This window comes from Cebidichthys violaceus, unplaced genomic scaffold (assembly GCF_023349555.1).
Source record: "Cebidichthys violaceus isolate CVI_PGR_0920_01 unplaced genomic scaffold, fCebVio1.0.p SCAF_1, whole genome shotgun sequence".
In the NCBI taxonomy this organism is placed as follows: Eukaryota; Metazoa; Chordata; class Actinopteri; order Perciformes; family Stichaeidae; genus Cebidichthys; species Cebidichthys violaceus.
In genome coordinates this window covers 21,256,928-21,277,824 of record NW_027176262.1, presented here as the reverse complement: position 1 = coordinate 21,277,824, position 20,897 = coordinate 21,256,928, and the positions used below count along the sequence as shown (strand labels likewise).

The following is a 20,897-nucleotide window of genomic DNA, read 5'->3' as shown; positions in this document are numbered from 1 at the left end:
TTCGACAGGCTATACTATGACTGTTTTTGACATAATATACTATGACTGTTTTTTGACTTTTTTCGACACGCTATACTATGACCGTTTTTTCACTTTTTTCGACAGACTATACTATGACCGTTTTCGACAGGCTTTACTATGACTGTTTTCGACATAATATACTATGATTGTTTTTTCCTTTTTTCGACATGCTATACTATGACTGTTTTTCACTTTTTTCGACACGCTATACTATGACCGTTTTTCACTTTTTTCAACACGCTATACTATGACCGTTTTTCACTTTTTTCGACAGGCTATACTATGACTGTTTGACATAATATACTATGACTGTTTTTTCCATTTTTCGACATGCTATACTATGACTGTTTTTCACTTTTTTCGACATGCTATACTATGACTGTTTTTTTCCATTTTTCGACATGCTATACTATGACCGTTTTTTTACTTTTTTCGACATTAAATTACAGTCATCTAGCAGACGCTTTTATCCAAAGCGACATAAAATTCAGTATCTATCTACACACTTCAGGCACAGCTACGGGAGCAATTTTGGGGTTAAGTGTCTTGCTGAAGGACACATTGACTTGAGACTAGCAGAGCAGGAGCTGGGGATCGAACCGCCGACCGTCTGATTGTAAGGCAGCCCTGTTCTCCACTTATCCACGCTATACTATGACTGTTTTTTCCATTTTTCGACATGCTATACTATGACCGTTTTTCACTTTTTTCGACATGCTATACTATGACCCTTTTTCACTTTTTTCGACATGCTATACTATGACTGTTTTCGACAGGCTATACTATGACTGTTTTCAACATAATACACTATGACTGTTTTTTCCTTTTTTCGACATGCTATACTATGACCGTTTTTCACTTTTTTCGACATGCTGTACTATGACCGTTTTTCACTTTTTTCGACATGCTATACTATGACTGTTTTTGACAGGCTATACTATGACTGTTTTCGACATAATATACTAGGACTGTTTTTTCCTTTTTTCGACATGCTATACTATGACCGTTTTTCACTTTTTTCGACAGACTATACTATGACTGTTTTCGACAGGCTATACTATGACTGTTTTCAACATAATATACTATGACCGTTTTTTCCTTTTTTCGACATGCTATACTATGACTGTTTTTTCCTTTTTTCGACATGCTATACTATGACCGTTTTTCACTTTTTTCGACATACTGTACTATGACTGTTTTCGACAGGCTATACTATGACTGTTTTCAACATAACATACTATGACTGTTTTTTCCTTTTTTCGACATGCTATACTATGACCGTTTTTCACTTTTTTCGACATGCTGTACTATGACCGTTTTTCACTTTTTTCGACATGCTATACTATGACTGTTTTCGACAGGCTATACTATGACTGTTTTCGACAGGCTATACTTTGACTGTTTTCAACATAATATACTATGACTGTTTTTCCTTTTTTCGACATGCTATACTATGACCGTTTTTCACTTTTTTCGACATGCTGTACTATGACCGTTTTTCACTTTTTTCGACATGCTATACTATGACTGTTTTCGACATAATATACTATGACTGTTTTTTCCTTTTTTCGACATGCTATACTATGAACGTTTTTCACTTTTTTCGACATGCTGTACTATGATTGTTTTTCACTTTTTTCGACATGCTATACTATGACTGTTTTTGACAGGCTATACTATGACTGTTTTCGACATAATATACTATGACCGTTTTTCACTTTTTTCGACACGCTATACTATGACCGTTTTTCACTTTTTTCGACAGGCTATACTATAACTGTTTTCGACATAATATACTATGACCGTTTTTCACTTTTTTCGACATGCTATACTATGACTGTTTTTCACTTTTTTCGACATGCTATACTATTACTGTTTTCGACAGGCTATACTATGACTGTTTTCGACATAATATACTATGACTGTTTTTTTACTTTTTTCGACATGCTATACTATGACCGTTTTTTCACTTTTTTCGACAGACTATACTATGACTGTTTTCGATAGGCTATACTATGACTGTTTTCGACATAATATACTATGACTGTTTTTTCCTTTTTTCGACATGCTATACTATGACCGTTTTTCACTTGTTTCGACATGCTATACTATGACCGTTTTTCACTTTTTTCGACATGCTATACTATGACTGTTTTCGACAGGCTATACTATGACTGTTTTCAACATAATATACTATGACTGTTTTTTCCTTTTTTCGACATGCTATACTATGACTGTTTTTCACTTTTTTCGACATGCTATACTATGACTGTTTTCGACAGGCTATACTATGACTGTTTTCGACATAATATACTATGACCGTTTTTCACTTTTTTCGACATGCTATACTATGACCGTTTTTCACTTTTTTCGACATGCTATACTATGACTGTTTTCGACAGGCTATACTATGACTGTTTTCAACATAACATACTATGACTGTTTTTTCTTTTTTCGACATGCTATACTATGACCGTTTTTCACTTTTTTCGACATGCTATACTATGACTGTTTTCGATAGGCTATACTATGACTGTTTTCAACATAACATACTAGGACTGTTTTTTCCTTTTTTCGACATGCTATACTATGACCGTTTTTCACTTTTTTCAACATGCTGTACTATGACCGTTTTTCACTTTTTTCGACATGCTATACTATGACTGTTTTCGACAGGCTATACTATGACTGTTTTCGACATAATATACTATGACTGTTTTTTGACTTTTTTCGACATGCTATACTATGACCGTTTTTTCACTTTTTTCGACAGACTATACTATGACCGTTTTCGACAGGCTTTACTATGACTGTTTTCGACATAATATACTATGATTGTTTTTTCCTTTTTTCGACATGCTATACTATGACCGTTTTTCACTTTTTTCGACATGCTTCTAGTCTAATACATTCAATTGATTAAGATTGTGTGGTTTAACACAATCTTAATCAATTGAATGTATTAGACTAGAAGTATAGTAGTTGACTGTTTAGAGTAGAGGGAGGGCAAGGAGAGGAAGGGCGAGAGTTTCAGAGTTTTTCATGACCATATATGGAGATGAAATGAGTCGGAGAGGAATCGGCGCCGCGGGAGACAGGACGATGGTCAAGCGGCGGTCGGATGAACAGAGCTTTTACGAGGAGGTGGACCAACGGACATTGCCAGGATCAACACTTGGACCAATGGAGAGCATTGTCTGAGGCCAGGAGGAGACAATTGAATTTTAGCCAGTCACTGTTATCTAGATTTTGAATGTAAACCACTGACTTTTGGGTATAAAACCATTGTTTGAAGAGACGTTATTCAGTTCTTGGCGATCTTCTTTACTGTAAACTGGCGTTTGTTGGCCGGTTAGGGGGGAGAGTGTTTGAACTTGGTTTCGCGATTCCTTACTGTCGACAGTGTAATTCAGTTTGTAATTGTTTTTTTAGCATTTGTGAATTATTAAAAACTTTTTCATTGTAAGCCGGATCCAGCTGATTTTTCTTAGCGTGACTTTGTTGCTCAAACAACAGAGAAAGAGCGAGAGGTCCGCGGCCTATGACTGTATTTTCCATTTTTCGATATGCTATACTATGACTGTTTTTTACTTTCTTCGACATGCTATACTATGACCGTTTTTTACTTTTTTCCGACATTAAATTACAGTCATCTAGCAGACGCTTTTATCCAAAGTGACATAAAATTCAGTATCTATCTACACACTTCAGGCACAGCTACGGGAGCAATTTTGGGGTTAAGTGTCTTGCTCAAGGACACATGGACATGAGACTAGAAGAGCAGGAACTGGGGATCGAACCGCCAACCGTCTGATTGTAAGGCAGCCCTGTTCTCCACTTATCCACGCTGTACTATGACTGTTTTTTCCATTTTTCGACATGCTATACGATGACCGTTTTTCACTTTTATCGACATGCTATACTATGACTGTTTGACATAATATACTATGACTGTTTTTCACTTTTTTCGACATGCTATACTATGACTGTTTTTTACTTTCTTCGACATGCTATACTATGACCGTTTATTTACTTTTTTCGACATTAAATTACAGTCATCTAGCAGACGCTTTTATCCAAAGTGACATAAAATTCAGTATCTATCTACACACTTCAGGCACAGCTACGGGAGCAATTTTGGGGTTAAGTGTCTTGCTCAAGGACACATTGACATGACTAGCAGAGCATGAGGTGGGGATCGAACCGCCGACCGTCTGATTGTAAGGCAGCCCTGTTCTCCACTTATCCACGCTATACCATGACTGTTTTTTACTTTTTTCGACATGCTATACTATGACCGTTTTTCACTTTTTTCGACAGGCTATACTATGACTGTTTTCGACAGGCTATACTGTGACTGTTTTCGACATAATATACTATGACTGTTTTTTCCATTTTTCGACATGCTATACTATGACTGTTTTTCACTTTTATCGACATGCTATACTATGACTGTTTTTTCTATTTTTCGACATGCTATACTATGACTGTTTTTTTACTTTTTTCGACATTAAATTACAGTCATCTAGCAGACGCTTTTATCCAAAGCGACATAAAATTCAGTATCTATCTACACACTTCAGGGACAGCTACGGGAGCAATTTTGGGGTTAAGTGTCTTGCTGAAGGACACATTGACATGAGACTAGCAGAGCAGGAGCTGGGGATCGAACCGCCGACCGTCTGATTGTAAGGCAGCCCTGTTCTCCACTTATCCACGCTATACCATGACTGTTTTTTACTTTTTTCGACATGCTATACTATGACCGTTTTTCACTTTTTTCGACAGGCTATACTATGACTGTTTTCGACAGGCTATACTGTGACTGTTTTCGACATAATATACTATGACTGTTTTTTTACTTTTTTCGACATGCTATACTATGACCGTTTTTCACTTTTTTCGACAGGCTATACTATGACTGTTTTCGACAGGCTATACTGTGACTGTTTTCGACATAATATACTATGACTGTTTTTTTACTTTTTTCGACATGCTATACTATGACCGTTTTTTCACTTTTTTCGACAGACTATACTATGACCGTTTTTCACTTTTTTCGACATGCTATACTATGACTGTTTTCGACAGGCTATACTATGACTGTTTTCGACATAATATACTATGACTGTTTTTTGACTTTTTTCGACATGCTATACTATGACCGTTTTTTCCATTTTTCGACATGCTATACTATGACCATTTTTCTCTTTTTTCGACAGGCTATACTATGACTGTTTTCGACATAATATACTATGACTGTTTTTTGACTTTTTTCGACATGCTATAACTATGACCGTTTTTTCACTTTTTTCGACAGACTATACTATGACTGTTTTCGACATGCTATACTATGACTGTTTTTTCCTTTTTTCGACATGCTATACTATGACCGTTCTTAACTTTTTTCGACATGCTATTGCGAGGAATTTAAGTTTAGAAGTACATTAGTATGATTTAAAGCACACCTAAAGAAAGTATAAAATATCACATGTTCACAAAATATTCACTTATGTAATGTATAATAGGTTTACAGTATATTCACTTGTAAAGGATAGTATAAGTGTAGCATATATTACTTACAAAAGTGTTAAACCACACAATCTTAATCAATTGAATGTATTAGACTAGAAGTATAGTAGTTGACTGTTTAGAGTAGAGGGAGGGCAAGGAGAGGAAGGGCGAGAGTTTCAGAGTTTTTCATGACCATATATGGAGATGAAATGAGTCGGAGGGGAATCGGCGCCGCGGGAGACAGGACGATGGTCAAGCGGGGGTCGGATGAACGGAGCTTTTACGAGGAGGTGGACCAACGGACATTGCCAGGATCAACACTTGGACCAATGGAGAGCATTGTCTGAGGCCAGGAGGAGACAATTGAATTTTAGCCAGTCACTGAAGTTGTTACTAGATTTTGAATGTAAACCACTGACTTTTGGGTATAAAACCATTGTTCGAAGAGACGTTATTCAGTTCTTGGCGATCTTCTTTACTGTAAACTGGCGTTTGTTGGCCGGTTAGGGGGGAGAGTGTTTGAACTCGGTTTCGCGATTCCTTACTGTCGACAGTGTAATTCAGTTTGTAATTGTTTTTTTAGCATTTGTGAATTATTAAAAACTTTTTCATTGTAAGCCGGATCCAGCTGATTTTTCTTAGCGTGACTTCGTTGCTCAAACAACAGAGAAAGAGCGAGAGGTCCGCGGCCTATGACTGTATTTTCCATTTTTCGATATGCTATACTATGACTGTTTTTTACTTTCTTCGACATGCTATACTATGACCGTTTTTTACTTTTTTCCGACATTAAATTACAGTCATCTAGCAGACGCTTTTATCCAAAGTGACATAAAATTCAGTATCTATCTACACACTTCAGGCACAGCTACGGGAGCAATTTTGGGGTTAAGTGTCTTGCTCAAGGACACATTGACATGAGACTAGCAGAGCAGGAACTGGGGATCGAACCGCCGACCGTCTGATTGTAAGGCAGCCCTGTTCTCCACTTATCCACGCTATACTATGACTGTTTTTTCCATTTTTCGACATGCTATACTATGACCGTTTTTTTACTTTTTTCGACATTAAATTACAGTCATCTAGCAGACGCTTTTATCCAAAGCGACATAAAATTCAGTATCTATCTACACACTTCAGGCACAGCTACGGGAGCAATTTTGGGGTTAAGTGTCTTGCTGAAGGACACATTGACATGAGACTAGCAGAGCAGGAGCTGGGGATCGAACCGCCGACCGTCTGATTGTAAGGCAGCCCTGTTCTCCACTTATCCATGCTATACTATGACTGTTTTTTCCTTTTTTCGACATACTATACTATGACTGTATTTTTCCTTTTTTCGACATACTATACTATGACTGTTTTCTTCATTTTTCGACATACTATACTATGACTGTTTTCTTCATTTTTCCACATGCTATACTATGACTGTTTTTTTCCTTTTTTCGACATGCTGTACTATGACTGTTTTTTCCTTTTTTCAACATGCTATACTATGGCTGTTTTTTACTTTCTTCGACATGCTGTACTATGACTGTTTTTTCCTTTTTTCGACATGCTATACTATGACCGTATTTTCCTTTTTTCAACATGCTATACTATGATCGTTTTTCACTTTTTTCGACATGCTATACTATGACCGTTCTTCACTTTTTTCGACAGGCTATACTATGACTGTTTTCGACAGGCTATACTATGAATGTTTTCGACATAATATACTATGACTGTTTTTTGACTTTTTTCGACATGCTATACTATGACTGTTTTTTGACTTTTTTCGACATGCTATACTATGACCGTTTTTTCACTTTTTTCGACATGCTATACTATGACTGTTTTCGACAGGCTATACTATGACTTTTTTCGACATGCTATACTATGACCGTTTTCGACAGGCTACACTATGACTGTTTTCGACATAATATACTATGACTGTTTTTTCCTTTTTTCGACATGCTATACTATGACTGTATTTTTCCTTTTTTCCACATGCTATACTATGACTGTTTTCGACAGGCTATACTATGACTTTTTTCGACATGCTATACTATGACCGTTTTCGACAGGCTACACTATGACTGTTTTCGACATAATATACTATGACTGTTTTTTCCTTTTTTCGACATGCTATACTATGACTGTTTTCGACATAATATACTATGACTGTCTTTTTACTTTTTTCGACATGCTATACTATGACTGTTTTCGACATAATATACTATGACTGTCTTTTTACTTTTTTCGACATGCTATACTATGACTGTTTTCGACATAATATACTATGACTGCTTTTTTCCATTTTTCGACATGCTATATATGACTGTTTTTTACTTTTTTCGACATTAAATTACAGTCATCTAGCAGACGCTTTTATCCAAAGCGACATAAAATTCAGTATCTATCTACACACTTCAGGCACAGCTACGGGAGCAATTTTGGGGTTAAGTGTCTTGCTGAAGGACACATTGACATGAGACTAGCAGAGCAGGAGCTGGGGATCGAACCACCGTCCGTCTGATTGTAAGGCAGCCCTGTTCTCCACTTATCCACGCTATACTATGACTGTTTTTTCCATTTTTCGACATGCTATACTATGACTGTTTTTTACTTTCTTCGACATGCTGTACTTTGACTGTTTTTTACTTTTTTTGACATAATATACTATGACTGTATTTTTCCATTTTTCGACATGCTATACTATGACTGTTTTTCACTTTTTTCGACATGACTGTTTTTTCCTTTTTTCGACATACTGTAATGACTGTTTTTTACTTTCTTCGACATGCTGTACTATGACTGTTTTTTCCTTTTTTCGACATGTTATACTATGACTGTTTTTTCCTTTTTTCGACATACTATACTATGACTGTTTTTTCCATTTTTCGACATACTATACTATGACTGTTTTCCATTTTTCGACATGCTATACTATGACTGGTTTTCACTTTTTTCAACATGCTATACTATGACTTTTTCACTTTTTTCGACATGACTGTTTTTTACTTTTTTCGACATACTATAATGACTGTTTTTCACTTTTGACATGATTGTTTTTTACTTTTTTCGACACAAACCCACACACACCTGAACCAGTGGATGACGGGGACTTGCTCCTGCGGGACATCCCACCACCTCTTGGTGAAGAGAGACCCTGAATGGAGGGGAGCCGGCCATATGATGCAGACTTTACCACCTTGCAGTCTATATAGAAAGAAACACTTAAAGACTTACACTGCTGGAGCAACATTTTCCTAAATAATACAAGGCTACTTTATTCTACCATTTTGTCAGACTTGAGTATGTGACAGACAGATTAATTTAATTAATATGAAGTATTTTATTTTGTGTACAACAGCCTATAAACCACAGAGCCACAAAGTATTAGTGATGACATCCTCTTTTATTCTGACCTGCACATTCATCAAACTTTATACCACAACTATAAACTAGGTCAAGTTAATGATAATGCCCTTCATATCATCTGTATTCAATGTGAAGCAAAATTGTATTTCAGTCCAACTCTCTCCTCACCATAACAACTGTAAGCATAAATACTGTGGTAAAGCTGTGACACCACTCCATATAAGTGATCTTAATAAAATCAGAAATCGGATCTTCAGTATGTGGTATCAGAGAGTCCCGCTCTGTTTGATAAATATGGCGTCTACATTTTAAACAAAAAGATTTGTAATGAAAAAAAGGTAACAGGGAACAAGATGGCAGCGACACCTGATACTGCATTTTAGTAGAGCTCCAAAAGGTATGAGCAATAGCAGTAACAGCACTAGAAAGAATAGATGTATGAGAACAAATCTGGAACAGCACAACAATAAAAGTCCCACATGTTTGGACTATCCTGAATTTACTTTGGCCACAAAGAAGGATGGTTTAATAAAAAGCTATTCACAAACAGCGTTACTCCCATGTTTTCTCCACTGAGCGACCATATAAATGAAGAAACACTTACCACTTTCATCCAAGTTGAAGTCATCCTGATAACGGAACTTCTCAGGGCCACAGGCAAAGAAGATATCATCCTCCCCAAAAAAGTCCTGAAGGCAGGTGACCTGGTAAAGATGGAGACGCTTCTCTCAGTTACAGTTCAAAAACAAGTTTGATAAGTGATGTGTACTCTACCCAGTGACACTGTACATAATATCAAGTCCAAAGACAGTACCATTTTCTCGTAATAACTGTAACACTCCAAAATAAAAAAATCAAATGAACAATCATGTTTCACTCATTACACAGACAGTCTGCTGCTGCAGTCAAGTCAAGTTTTTAACCGCTATCAAACTTTAATGGAGTATCTTGGTTCAGTATCAGAGGTTGAGTAATATTTCAGTGTGCGATGGCAGTGACCAGGTCCCAACAAAACACCTCAAAGAGTCGTATAGTTTTTAGACAGCATATTATGTTATCGAGGCAACAATGACATCCATACAAAATAAATTGAATGAAATGTACCGGCTCAGACTCACAAGTGCAATAAAAAAAAAGAGAAATAAAAAATATATACATCTGTGTAATTGGATTTTATCTGTAATTACGATTAGCAATTATATTGTATTAATGCCATACTTCCACATGCCCAAGCGACAATTTTAAATAATGACATATCTGTGCATTTAAAGGATACAGAGGAGTTTATTCTGTAATATACTTCAATAGAATACCTGGTGCTGTGTATAAGTCAAAAGGACACACACGTCCACATGACACCGGTGCGTCACCGTAAACAACATGACTGTGATTGATGAAGTTACGATCAACAAATTGGTTTTTTTAACTTGAGCCTTATCATGATTTACCATATTTGGAAAAATCTTCTCAAATCTAGATTATATAAATGTTTGTACATATGTACACATCTTCTTTCAGGTTCTCAGTGTACAAGAGACAAAACCAGGAAAGAAATACCACTGAATTAAGGATTACAATTGAGAAGATATGCTGTAATCGCATTTTCAAAATGGCCAAAGTACAAAGGAAAATAAAAGCTACAGTGTACAGCATATGAATAATGTAATTAACATTTCTTTCTACTGGTGTATCAGCCTGTTTGCATATGAACATGCATCTAGGGAAACTAAGCAAAAAAAAAGCTCCTTTTAAACCCGTTGGATTGTATTCAGTCATCCATTCTGGGAGCTAATCATGTGTCACCAAGAAACAGAGCGTATTATTTCTCAGATGGAAGCAGACCCATAAGTTATTAGATATTTTGGCCCAAATATGGTAAGTGATGGTATAAACTTAACTAATCTAATATTACAAACTGAATACACAAAATAAGCCTACAATCTCTAAAACTGAAATAAATTATTAAAATGGTAGGAAGTTAAATAGTGCCTTTGATATTTAACAACTTTTGGTAAAATAACATATCACATATCCTTTGACCTCAATAATATCAGAGAAATGTAAATTACAACCCTCACTTTTCTACAAGGAGAAACTAGATGACGGAGTAGATGGATCTGCTGTGGTCATTAACACAAGACCCCATCGCAGTGGATGCAGTGTCATAAATAAATGAAGATGCTAATGGAGTCCTGACCTTCTACTCAAAAGGGTTATTGATGTGCTTAACTACAGCAATGCGCCAGAACATGTTTTCATTTTTCTCTACAGAAAGGTGGACTCTGCAAAAGCTCCATCGTCAAAAATGTGATTCCATATAAATTATTCGTCCCTAAGTGGACATTTATCTTGTTTTGACTTTGCAGCGAGGCAAAGCTCTACTCCTGGCCAGAGAAGGAGAAGCTGCTGCGGGGTGCGAAGCTCTCCTTCTTTAAGGTGGAGCTTCCTACTGCAGGTCAAAAGGCGTGAGCAACGCCGGATCTCTGTCAGCGGAGGGCTGGTCGCTGCCAAAGGTCCAACTGGAGTCTGAGCTTAAGGACTTTCTGGTGAACCTGCATGATTGTCACCTAAAACATGAGGATTGTCTTCGTACAATGTAGTGAGGGACAAAAAGGTTTATAAAACGAGACAATTGCAAACATCTAATATGTACATACATTATTTATTGTCTCATCGTTAAGAACCACGAGGAGTTCAGCAGAAGCCTAATAGGATGAATTGAGTGCTTTGACATGAAGCGGACCGACAAGGAAGCCACCACCACAGTCTGTCAACCCGACTGCCCTCTAACCATGTATTAAATGTTATCATCCTCAGTTATGAATGTGAATATATTCTGGTTATATTTGTACAAATCTCAGATTATTTTTGGAAGAAATGTAACCTTTAAAATGGTCATTAATTAAAAGAATACGGTATATGCAACTTTGATATTTTTCATCCAAGATATTGAAACGCTGGATTGTTCACCAAACAAAGGGATTGGAATTACTTTTTTGCAGGTTACAGATAAATATATAAATAGGTACAGGTTATTCCCACCATGAAATCTTTTTATGAAATTGAGCACAGAGGGAGGCTTAATATGGACATTTTCTCTGCAGATGCTCCACTCTGACAGCCCCTGCCCCCCACCCCTCCTCCAAGAGTGTGAGATCCCAAAGGGAGGAGAGATGCACAGCCGTTGTCAAGGAGACCAGACAGAATCACAGCTGAGTTTGAGACGATGAGAGGGACACGACTGCTTTAAGATTGTCCTGTCAGAGCCTATCTGGAGCACTGGACATTACGAACAGCAGACAATAGAACAATGACACAATCAGTCTAGGTAAGACAGAATCAGTTACAACATCATGTCACAATGAAGATGTGGGTTGAAATCTGGCTTCAGACCTATGGTTAATGGTCACCCACCATAACCCTCCATTTCTATCTGAAGCAATGAGTAAATCGGAGCAGAAAGAAGTGACAATATTCCCCAATAGGATCAGAGATCTAATCAACAATACACACCCTCAAAACAACACATGTGTTCAACTATAGAGTGACAAAATATGGATCCATTCATATAAAAGGTCTCGAGTCAAATATGTCTCGCTGACTTAACAAGAGCCACTCTTTATCCGTTATATGCAACTCTTAAATAACTCATATTACATATTGTTCATCCGGAATACTAGGAAATAGGAAAACGCCAAACTTATGATGGAGCAGCGTAAGTGAGGCATTTGAGATTGTGCTTTATATTGATGCCTGCTGGCTGAGTGACACAGCAGCTCCATAAGGCCTACCATCCCCCCTAACACCCCCCCCACCACACACACACACACACACACACACACACACACACACACACACACACACACACACACACACACACACACACACACACACACACACACACACACCAGTTCTGAAGCACCCTGTACAAATATTGATCGTCAGGGTTTTATCTGTTTGAAAAACAACAGGAGGTATGCATGCTTTGGAATCTAATCCATCTGAGCCAGAGTAAAGAGCATAGATTATACACAAGACACAAACTGGTAATAAAACATTGCTCAAACAGTAGACAGGTGGAGCTCTCCAGGGTGCTGAATCGCCCCTTTGAAGCGGAAGACGGAACAAAGCAGCGTCACTCAGAATGTCAGAGAGAAACATGACTCATCTCCACATGCAATTTTCTAATTGTTCTAGTTCATTTTGCATGGGCTGCCCTCATTTACAGTTTCAGAACATGTTTTACTTTTTTTTCAAAATTTGTATCGTGCAGGATTAAGAATGTCCAGTAGAGAGAGAGAGGATGGAAAACAGTATCTTCAGTGACATACATTATCCAATATTCAGATGTGCTGCAGAATTTTGTGACATAACTGCAGTTGCTGCATAGACAGATTAGAGTAATAGCTGCCTTAAAAACTGCAAGTCAGCACTATGAGTACATCCATAAGAACACACCCATAACTCAAGCACACATGAGCTATAACTCTAGCCCTCACATTTCCAGCATTCCTAATCACAATGTCCTAGTCTTGAATTCCTTTATTTCAATTGTAGCGGTTCGAACAAGGTATGCATTTTAGCAGCAGATATATTATGTATCAATATATTTAAAACATGTTTAGATGTTAAATTAATGATTATCTATATTTATGTATACAGACATATCTTAGTTCTCATTACAAATGCTGTTACGTTTCTGCAGTGTACAAATTAAAGTACAACAGAAACTTCCACTTTGGCTCAAGCATAACAGTAGCCTCCCAGAACAAAAAGAGGATAAGGCAGAAAATGTCTTTTCTACACACCAAATGCAGTCGGACACTGAGCATGTCATTGTTTTGTGTTCAACAGCCAAGTCACAGCAGTAGGTGAGCAGAAAGCCAGACATCCTCACTATCTCCTTCATCCTTTAGTTACAGAGAGATATTTAAAAATAGCAAGGTTTGAGAATATTTTATTCCATCAACAGCAAAAAAAAAAAAGTAATTTAATTCACTATGTTACATTCGCACCAGAAAGGTAGTTAGTCTTTTTATTGTTAATAAATATCTTAAATACCAAATCCCTGGGAGGTCTCCTAAAACCAAACCTATGTTTACGTTTTGGAGGAGAACATCATTTGATGCTCTTTTATAATAATTTTGTGAAATATAATTGATTTCAAAATATGGCCACTATGCATCATACAGGAATGACATCTGTGGTATGAGCAGAGACCAATAGAGATCCAGTATGGACACACACAGGCCAAACCAGGAAGTGGCAGAGTCAAGGTCAACTTACTCTCTGACAAACGGGGCGCCAGACGTTTCATAACCTCTTCCACTCTGCATTTCATTTCTTAAATGCAAAGAGGTTGTCTTTCACATCTACTGATTTACTAATTTTACGATGGAGAATTAAGCCTCTGATTTCGTGCAGTGATGTCATGCCAGGCTCCGTCTTTGGGTGGCTGTTTTGACATCTATTTCAACAAGAAGTGTTGACTCTAAAACACAGAAGCTAGCAATGTGCATAGTACAATTACAGAGCAGAGCCATGCCATATGGAATACCATGGCCTAAGTCATGCAAATGTTTTCAGCTCCATCCCACACAAACACACCAGGCCATAGCGCGTATTCTTGCTACGGACCTCGTCTGCAGACTGTTTGTTTCTCTCTACCTTATATGATTGTTCTACTTTCAGTGTGGAAAATGTTTTATAAACTATTAGTCATCTGAAGTGTATAAAGTGCAACCCAAAAACTTTAACTTGGCTGTGCCCATTTGGCCAGGGATCACAGCCATCAAGCAGAGCCACCTGAGAAGCAGATCCACTAAATGTGAATCATGAGTCCAAAACAAATGTGAAAACAGAACTCGTCTGTCGATTACTTTTATACATGACTGACTGAAGATATCAGCAGAGATTATATTCATTTTAAAACTGCAGCAAATACACCAATACCAGACATATACATAACAAGCAGTTGTACCATTTTAAGTAAATATATAGGCTAATCTGTTGGTTGAGTTTGATGATTGTTTTATACAACAAACCTGCGAGAGAGATAATTGTTTCCGCAGAATGGCATCGTCTCAGGACCAACAGCACAAGCAGCTCTTTTACCACAAAAGGTTAAACACACATGAAAACAGGCCCTGTGATGCCAAAGGGTGCTTATTTGGCCATCTGCAGTACCAACATGACAAAAAGTACAAAAGACAGGGAAACTAGAGCACAGAGCTGCATCACCAAGCACATAACAACAGCTCATTAGGAAAGCATGGCAATGAAATCACTAAGCTGAATAAGCAAAGATACCTTGTGTGAGAGACAAATGGAGAACAAGAGAAAGAAGTTCTAATATTTTACTTTCAGAGTATACACAATGGATGGACAGACATACATACATACATACATACATACATACATACATACATATACACACACACACACACACACACACACCTTTGATCTATTGCAATGCCATACCCGTTTATGCTTTGCTAAACAATCTGTATTCCTAAAATAATTCAGAGGATTTCTAGAGGCAGATTTGTTTGTTGGTGTGAGAATCCTGAACTGTACGCTCTACACACCACACCAGAATGGGATGATGCCTGAGCCATGTGCTCCGTCTTGCCGCCATGTGTATCAAGAGGTTGACAGGTCGAGCACTGCCGCTATGAGCCCTCTCACACTACACCTACAGTCCTGACATCACTACTGCATTGCTCTGCCGCAGAGGCTGTTCCTTAGCAACCAGCTCAGGAAACCATGTCACCATAGAAACCATCAGAAGAAAAAAAAATAATAATATTGTGTGATAAGGATACTAATGCACAATGCAGGTGATAAAGGGAAGTTAAAAAGCTCATTATTTCTGTGGGATGTTTTGAAATTAATTTTTTTCAGTTGAGCTCTATGTGAAGTTATGCGTTATGTGAAGTATTATTCAATCATATCAACCCATAATGGCCCCCATCCCCCATAACTGTGATAATATCTTGAAGAATATTAATTACTTATGAGTAAAATGTAGTGTGAAATAAGGCACGTGTGCCAGGATGTCAACAAAGTATAATAATGTAAATAATGGCTACTGTATCTGTGTGTATTACTAACTCATTAAGTGAAAACCTAACTATTCAACAGTGTGCTACTGAGATAGGGTACTATAAACACATTTCTTGTAATACAGTTAGTACATTTTCCCAGTTGACTTTGAACCTACCGGGCAGAGTGAGTGAGTCAGTCAGTCAGTCTCTCTCTGAGAAAGCAATTTTCAGAGAATGACAGTGGAAAAGTTCTACTTCTTTAAAACCTCAAAATTCCCTTACTGCGCTAGAAAAACTCAGCCTGCATTGAAGGAAATGTGTACCAGGTCTGCCTCATGTGCAGTGTGGGGATGTAAGATTCTTATGCGAGATACAGCACCACAAATGGAAAGACAGAATGTGGAGAGAACATCTAAACTAAAGCAGTAAAATACTAGTCTCCACAACCAAATGCATCTCGGTACTGCACACAGCCAAGCTATGAACAGATAAGAGAAGGTCATGCCAGTGATTTATATCCAACAAAAGCATAGTTTCTACTTCCCCAATGTGAGCAATTAATTTATCAGTGGTGGAACAGGGTGTAAGATTAATGACAGTCTCTCAGGTATAGAGAACGTCTTAAGGTTGTCCTGGCTGCTTCCCTTCGAAATAAGCATACTGTAAATAAACAGTAGTAGTAGAATATGGGCTTTATAAAAGGGTTAACGTCTCTTAAATGTATGGCAATTAGGTTCATTTTCAAAACATACAGATTAGTCAATGTTGGTTACAAATGTGCAGCCAGCTGCTTCCCCTGTGAGTAAAGGGAGCCCTTGAAGTCACAGACAGAGGTAGGGCAATGCCTATGTGACGTTCACAAACTAAAGTAGATATGATTCCTTCATTTACTGGTAGACACCATATCACATATTGTGACATACATGCTGTAGCTAGCTTTAAAACTTAATATTGACTGTGTACTTCAGAAGAAAGTAACATCACACACACACACACACACACACACACACACACACACACACACACACACACACACACACACACACACACACACACACACACACACACACACACACACACACACACATAATGTGTCATCATGCTCCACAGTGTATTACATTATTTCTTTAGTTTAAATATAAAAATATAAAAAAAAAAAAAAATGTTGGATTTAAAAAGTATAAAAAAACAAACAAGCAAATTATTTTATCTAGTCATTCCCTAAATGTAATTTTCTCCAGTGGACGCTACTCGGAAGCATGTTGGGGAAAAATGAGTGAAAGTGAGGCTCACAGAATCACCACTAGAAATGAAAAGTTAACACTTACCATCTTGCCGTCAACAGTATATAGCTTTTTGACGACTCCAGAGTCCAGCTTGATGGCGTCCGTGATGTCAGTCATGACTTGCTCAAAGGAGTGTGCAGTCTTCTTGTTGAGCAAGATCCGTACGGCCTTGCGAGGCTTTACTCCACTGCGGACAATGGTTACCAGTTTGGGCTTAATAAAGTCCTTGCTCTCCCTAGTTTCCGGGGATCCAGCCATGGCGCTTCCAAGGGAAGAAGGGTCACGGATGGACACAGCAGTCCAAGCACCAACAGCCCAGTTTGGATTTACATTCTTTGTGTAGTCCAGCATCTTGTAGGGCTCTATGGATGCACAAACATAGCTCTCCCCTGCAGAAAATCAAGACAGAAAGAGATCTTTGAGTGATTATCACATGATAGTGTGCCACTGGCTTATTCTGCTGTACAAGATGGAGTAAGTCGTGCATTTTGTTTTGATCTGAATTAGCTGTTAATTTTGGTTGGGTTTGCGGCTTGATTGATCTCACATTACTCAATATAAACATAATCTGGAGCAAACTTACAACAATTCAAGAACACTACTCACCTTCCACCAGCTGGTCCATGCAGGTGATCTTTGTTGTCCCATCAATGGTATATATGGTCCGCACCCCTTGTGGCAAGTTGACATTATCTGACAGAGATCGTGTGAGGTCAGCCAGCAGTGCTTCTATAGACCCAAATCTGTCCTGAGAAATGGCATACACAATCCCTTTGAAGTAGCGGTCCCCATTGCGATAGAAACGAATCTTCTTGGCCTTCTTTTCTGAGGTCAGTTTTTGCAGTGTCCTGGTTCTGTACAGGCTGCAGTGAGCGCTATGAGTGGGACTGGGGAGCCCATTCCCTCTTGAGCCCCTTCGGGTGTACCTGTGAGCCTTGTCCCGCTCATCAAAGTGCTCCAGCTCCATGTCTGTGCAGTGCTGTTAGACCGTAAATAATACAGGGAGAAAGCTTACTTTTTGAATATGCCATTTCATTTGAATTTGTATAAGACATTAGTGCAATTAGGCTTTCTGTCAGTTGTTTACACTCCTGATACAGCACTGATACAGGCTTTGTTGCTGCTGCTGCTGCTGCTGCTGCTGCTGCTCCTACACACATTACGAATTAACATGTCACACCCATTTCATGCTCCCTGGTGATACTCAATTCAATCTTTACAGCATGAAATTCACATGCGTTTGCAGTGGATAATAGAACATCCAATAGTGTAAGTCTGGTACAGAATAGTGGCAGAAAGCTTATTGATAGGTAAACAATAAAAATATATAACATAGCAAGAAAATGGTCTAGAACATATGGATTTTCTTGTACTGGTACAATCTCTCTTACCTTTGAGGCCAGGACAAATGCAATAAAGCGGTTTTTTTTCCCCCTGTAAGCAGAACTTGTCTCAATGAATCATTTATTCATTTGATGCCTTGTAGATTAAGCATGCGTCCTTTTGTTGCCCCCGTGATGGTGCTGTCTTCCTGCTTGCCTGCCGTATGTCTACTCCGCTGTGTTCGCATGCAGAGAGGAGGCAGGGCTGTAGCCGGTGTCCTCCACCCTCCCCTACCCTCCCATTCTGCCATCGCAGTGATTTACATCAGAGCGCTTGGGGGTCAGCGCTCCTCGTGCACATTGTTGTCAGAACGCACCCTCATAGAAACCTCAATGCTAGTTTAGCTACATGGTGCGCGTTCACGTTGACCTCATACCTGTGATACTAGCTACATATTAATAAAACAAATCCACATATGGCCATTCACTAATTAGCACACAAGGACAGAGAAGCGTCTAATACAGTTAAAGCTACCAATCTACCATAGTCAATGAATTTGTAACGTTGTCGTTGGCCAGTTAGTGTCCAGTTCATAGCCAAGTAGGCTAGCCTAACGTTAATATAGCCCATAACATTAGCTGTTTTTAACAGTCATAACGGGTTCTTGTTTATTTCCGGTTACGTTAACGTTACAATTTAAATTGCACTGCAGGAAATTAGGCGTTTAAAAATACCTTCACGAGGTGACCGAGCAGAGTAACATGCTGGGGTTACAGATTGAGCACCACAAATGTGATACGACAAGGTATCTGGCCTGTTTGAGACCAACCCACACAGGTGTAGGTGATGTTTGTAATTGATTGGTTCACCTGGAGCGCGTGGATAAGTAATGACGAGCTGGTGAAGGACGCATTCCACACAGGAACTAATAAACACCACATATGTATGAGCAGAATCCCACTTAATGGGTGATTTGCACGTGTTTTTGTAACAAAATCTTCACAGCAGTCTGTCACACTTCCATAGACCAACATCTTGTGTGAATATTTGATGTGGGAGAGAGGAGGAGGTCTAGGACAAGTGACGTAATGTTACTTTTATGACTATCAGCATTTTTGAATTTGTTCAACCTGACATAACCAATTACTTTATTATAGGGCTGTTGTCCAGTTGGCCTGCTGCAGGCACAATTCACTTAACCTCAACATGATGAAGGTTGTTTTCTGATCAGGCTGTCCAACTAAAAGATATTAAAACAATGGACAAACTTGTAACTTTTTCAAAAGTTGTCTTTACTTTCTACTTTCAACATTTTGTATCTTAAAATATTAGTTGAAAATTCATCTTTTTCTCATTGTGTCTCTGTTTATTGCCCCAGAGAGTATAGAGATTTAGATGGTTAGATACTTGAATGCTTATAGACAAATGCTCATATGTTTTCAGTGAATATTTGGGACGTAATGTGGGTCTTTAGAGATGCACTTTCAAAGCACCTCAGATATAACAGCATGATAAGCGTTGGACTTCATTTATTGTCAATAACCTGGGAGTAAGTCATTCCAATCATATTCAACCTCAGCACCTGAGCAGTAAGGATCTAGGGATAGTGTCTAATGCTGTACAGCTTGTAATTATATTAAAAACTGACTTGACTAGAGAAGAGCACTGATCACTTTTCATCTTCCTTTGTTTAAGTTGCTTAATATGTAAATCAATGTTGTTTTTTGCTGTAAGGACAAAGGAGGATCTTAAAGATGAAATATAGAGAGAAGTGCTACCCCCCAGCAAAGGAACGTGACCTACAGGCTTCTCTTCATTCTTACAAGGACCAGAAACGGAGGTTAGACTTAGTCAATTCCAGATTGTGTTATCTGCTGAAATTCTTGTTTTCTGCACAGTCTTGGGAATTTTGTACTTTATGTTGTTGTGCGTGTCATACTTCTAATTTGGGGATACTAATTTTAGTGGTGAAACTGAATCAACAATAACTTTTGGGTCAAATCCTCATATATTCTGCAGGCTACAAATCAGAACATCTTGTGGACGCTCGTGTGACCTTCTGCCCTTTGTCAATGGTCAGTTAGACACAGCAACCACATTAGAGCTCACTGCGAGGTACATGAACTACCTGAAGGAGACTCTGCCTCCGAGCAGAAAGTAGGTCTACTGTACCCCTTTGGCAGCAGGGGAAGACAATCTTTTGCTGTGATCATTTTCATGACTTAATGTCTTGTTTTCCACAGGTTAATAAAGCTGTTGAGGAGAATGTGAGTAGTTCGAGGAAAAACATACGAAGGCCGCAGAAGATACGGTACATACTTTCCTAGCCAAAGAGTTATTACGA

The 20,897-nt window shown here is 38.3% G+C and overlaps 1 protein-coding gene across 2 annotated transcripts in view; it reads right to left on the bottom strand.

The window, feature by feature from the left end:
- Window positions 1–18,839, bottom strand: part of LOC137875533 (serine/threonine-protein kinase DCLK1-like) — a 40,475-nt gene extending 21,636 nt beyond the window's left edge. For both annotated transcript variants that reach the window (XM_068714881.1, XM_068714890.1), the window contains exons 1-5: window positions 18,622–18,839; window positions 17,837–18,209; window positions 17,273–17,619; window positions 9,503–9,602; window positions 8,620–8,736 (exon numbers count right to left, since the gene is read on the bottom strand). In XM_068714881.1, the coding sequence (XP_068570982.1) occupies window positions 8,620–8,736; window positions 9,503–9,602; window positions 17,273–17,619; window positions 17,837–18,197 (925 nt within the window). In that variant the 5' untranslated portion in view covers window positions 18,198–18,209; window positions 18,622–18,839. The remainder of the gene's footprint in view (window positions 1–8,619; window positions 8,737–9,502; window positions 9,603–17,272; window positions 17,620–17,836; window positions 18,210–18,621) is intronic.
- Window positions 18,840–20,897: the final 2,058 nt, after the last annotated feature.